The 3,429-nt window shown below is 42.9% G+C and overlaps 1 protein-coding gene and 1 non-coding gene across 2 annotated transcripts; both read right to left on the bottom strand.

Annotated features, from left to right (window-relative positions):
• Positions 1 to 623: 623 nt before the first annotated feature.
• LOC100657957 (C1GALT1-specific chaperone 1-like) lies at positions 624 to 1,778 on the bottom strand. Its single transcript, XM_010598853.3, is given in 2 exon segments — positions 624 to 1,383; positions 1,385 to 1,778. Coding segments are annotated over 2 exon segments (954 nt in total). The 5' UTR covers positions 1,625 to 1,778; the 3' UTR covers positions 624 to 669.
• LOC111753135 (U6 spliceosomal RNA) lies at positions 1,678 to 1,784 on the bottom strand. The gene has a single exon (XR_002787986.1). It is a non-coding gene; the product is annotated as a U6 spliceosomal RNA (small nuclear RNA).
• Between the last annotated feature and the right edge of the window lie 1,645 nt (positions 1,785 to 3,429).

Below are 3,429 nucleotides of genomic sequence, written 5' to 3'. Positions count from 1 at the left end.
AAGTGCTCGGCTGCTAACCAAAAGATTAGTGGTTCGAAACCACCAGCCACTCTGCGGGAGAAAAATGTGGCAGTCTGCTTCCCTAAAGATGACAGCTTTGGCAACCCTAGGGGGCAGTTCTACCCTGTCCTAAAGGGGCACCATGAGCTGGAATTGACTTGATGGCAACGGATACCTGAGTATAACTGTGTCAGAGTAAAACTGTGCTCCATAGGGTTTTCTTTTTTTTTTTTTTGAAGTTTTACTTTAATCGCAAATTCACAACTAGAGATTCATCTACATATCTTAGAAGCCTAGAAAAGACATTTAAATTTTTTTAACCAATCAGCAAAAATATGCACCGCACTAGATTTTTTAATATTCATAATTTAGAATTTACCACATACAGTGTTTACAACTATACCCTTTACCTGCAAAATTACTACTCTTAAAACATTTCTTTCCAACACATTTGTATTTTTGAGGAAAACAATACCACCCCATTTAAAAATCTACTACTAAATTTTAATGTGTAATTATACCAGTGTTACCAAAAAAAAAAAACAAAAAACACAACTTTTAAACAGAAAGAGGAAAAGAAGAGACACACCACTGTGTTGGATATGTAGTTGTTACCACAAATAATGACAACTCATGTCCTATACAGTGTACATATGCTCATTCCAGTTCTCAGTCATTGTCAGAACCATTTGGAGGTAAGAAAACCAATGCATCATTGCAAATATGCCCAAATGCCCTAAGACGGTATACCCCATACATCATCACATGCATCTGATTAGGGGTCAGTCCATTAAAAGTAACAGCCATATCTGAACAACAGCCTTCTACTACCTGCTGGGGTTGATTAGTCATTGCCTCTTTAATAAAAAGCCCAACAGAATTGGTATTAAATACATCTTTTCCTTCAGAATCTTCTGCATTTTCTGCAAACACTCCAGCATATTTCAGGCAGACTGCTAGCTGCTTATCTTCAGATAGCTTCCAAATCATCCCTCCCTGTTCAGGATACTTCTTAGGGATACCGAGAAGGCTGTTTAGTCTTTTCATGGATCCTATGCTTAAGACAATTCCTCCTTCCACACTCACATATTCAAGGTCACCAGATTTTATAGTGTGGCCTAGGTAGAAGGGCTGTGATGGATCCTTTTTTAACAAAAAATACTTTAAGTTTTCAATAATGGCAAACGTAGTGGGGCGTGCAAGGAAGAACCAGTTGTATTGGTCTTTATATTTATCAAAGGCATATTCGTAAGCTTTTCTCATTATCCACATGTCATCTGTTTCCATATTAATTGATTCAAACACTTTAACATTTTCAGAACTGAAGAACTCTGCTTTGTCACAGTGTTTAGTCCAAGTCTGCTTCACTGCAGCCCAAAGACTCAACGTCTTTGGGTTTTACAAGGGTGACACAGTACACCCGAAAGCTCTTACTGAGCTCCATGCGTTCATCATCTGAAATTTTCAAGATATCTTCTTTGTTAGGAGCTTGTAGGTGATGATGCTCATGGTGGTGCATTCTATTTTCATGACCAATCCTAATGTGGCCTAGCATAGTGATCAAGGCACAGAAAATGCTTCCGAGCATCATACCCTTCAAAAATGAACTGCTTTCAGAAAGCATTTTTCCTATAAAGAAGAAAAAGATCCTTAAAATATTTAAACGAAAAAGATTAGAAAAATATGGAACGCTTCACGAATTTGCGTGTCATCCTTGCGCAGGGGCCATGCTAATCTTCTCTGTATCGTTCCAATTTTAGTATATGTGCTGCCGAAGCGAGCACTCCATAGGATTTTCAATGGCTGATTTTTCAGAAGCAGATTGCTAGACCTTTCTTCTAAGTGGCCTCCAGCCTCTTGGTTAGCAGCTGAGCACTTTAACTATTTGCACTACCCAGGAACTCCAAGAAGAGCAGCATAGTGGCTGTTGGGGGTGCGGGCGGAGGTGGCAACTGCAGAGCTGACAAGCATGACCTAAAGACCCACTGGCATTGGTCCAGCCCTGAAAACTGAGGGTCTCCTGCAACACCTAAGGCTTCAAGGATTGGGATTGAGTCAAGCCTTCTTTCCCGGGCAAAGAGCCACTTAGCCCTTCTTACCCTGCCAGGACTTTACTGTCACTATGGGGAAAATGGAACGGTTAGGCCTGCTGTCGCTGCCAGGCAAGTAACCTCCCAATCTAAATAAATAAGTAGCAGTATCAAAAGAGCTAGGAAAGGTTTTGGGTTTTGAAGAGCCAGCTCAGGCCCTGGAGAGAACGTCTCCTCTTAGGTAGGAACAGGGCTTCTTTCCTCCCAGGGTTGCTGAGGCCTCAGGCATGGAGCCAGCCAGTGGCAGATCCAGCCCTCAGATGTAGGCCTGTTCTACACCAGAGCCCATGGTTTCTCCTGCACCCCCATGAATGTACAGAACCTCAAGATCCTGTTTCACCATCAGCCCTGAATCAAAGGTTTCCTCTTCTCCCAGTAGTGCTCAGTGATGTTAATACCCATGCTGGCCTCTCTAGCACCCTAGCTTCGTAGCTTCATTCCTCAACCCTCTAGTGGCTTCCATGCATGGATCAGTTCAACCAGCAGTCCTAACAATGCCTTCCACTGCCCAGCACCCAGCTGTGACTGACATCTTGGCTCCTATCTCAGTTTCCTAATGCTGCCATAATAAAAATACCACACATGTATGGCTTTAAAGAACAGGAATTGTCTCACAGTTTTGGAGGCCAGGAGTTTAAATTCAGGGTGTCTGCAGGGTCAACCTCTGTCCATTCCAGGAGAAGACCCTTCCTCATCTCTCCCAGGTTCTGTTAGGTCTGAGCATTCCTCGGCTTGTAGTCAGGTCTTCAAGTGACCCTTCTCCCTCTATGGGTCTGTTCTGCTCTTTTTGTAAGACACCACTCAGAAGAGATTAGGTTTAGGACCCACCCTACTCCAGTCTGACCTAATTAACATAACAAAAGAAAAACCTTGTTTCCCGACAGGGTCACATTCACAGGTACAGTAGTGAGAACTTCCATAATACTTTCACGGGAAAAGGAGGGACACAATTCAATCCATAACAGAAGTGTTCCAATAAATCCTATCCCAGAAGTATGACCCTGAAACACCAAAAGGTAGGACTGTGGAATCCAGAACTGAGATGGGTCCGTTTTCTAGATCTTTACAAACACTACTGTTCACCCCAATACTAAAGGCGCTCAGGTCCCAATGGCTCACGGCTCTGCTCACCAGGTAACCCTGCGTTAAGCCTCCAGCAGGTGAGGTCAGCCCAGGTGTGTTTTTTCCTTCCAACTTGAAGAGCCTAACACACTTTCACAGACTTCTTTGTACCAGTAAGTCTGGAACTATTGTCTGGGAATCTTGACTACTAGAATTTTATAAAAGTCTGCAAACATTACAAACTTTCTCCTGTTTGTTTCCCCAGTCCCTCATGGTC

Source organism: Loxodonta africana, chromosome 1 (genome assembly GCF_030014295.1).
Source record: "Loxodonta africana isolate mLoxAfr1 chromosome 1, mLoxAfr1.hap2, whole genome shotgun sequence".
Classification (NCBI taxonomy): Eukaryota; Metazoa; Chordata; class Mammalia; order Proboscidea; family Elephantidae; genus Loxodonta; species Loxodonta africana.
This window is presented reverse-complemented; position numbering and strand designations above follow the sequence as displayed.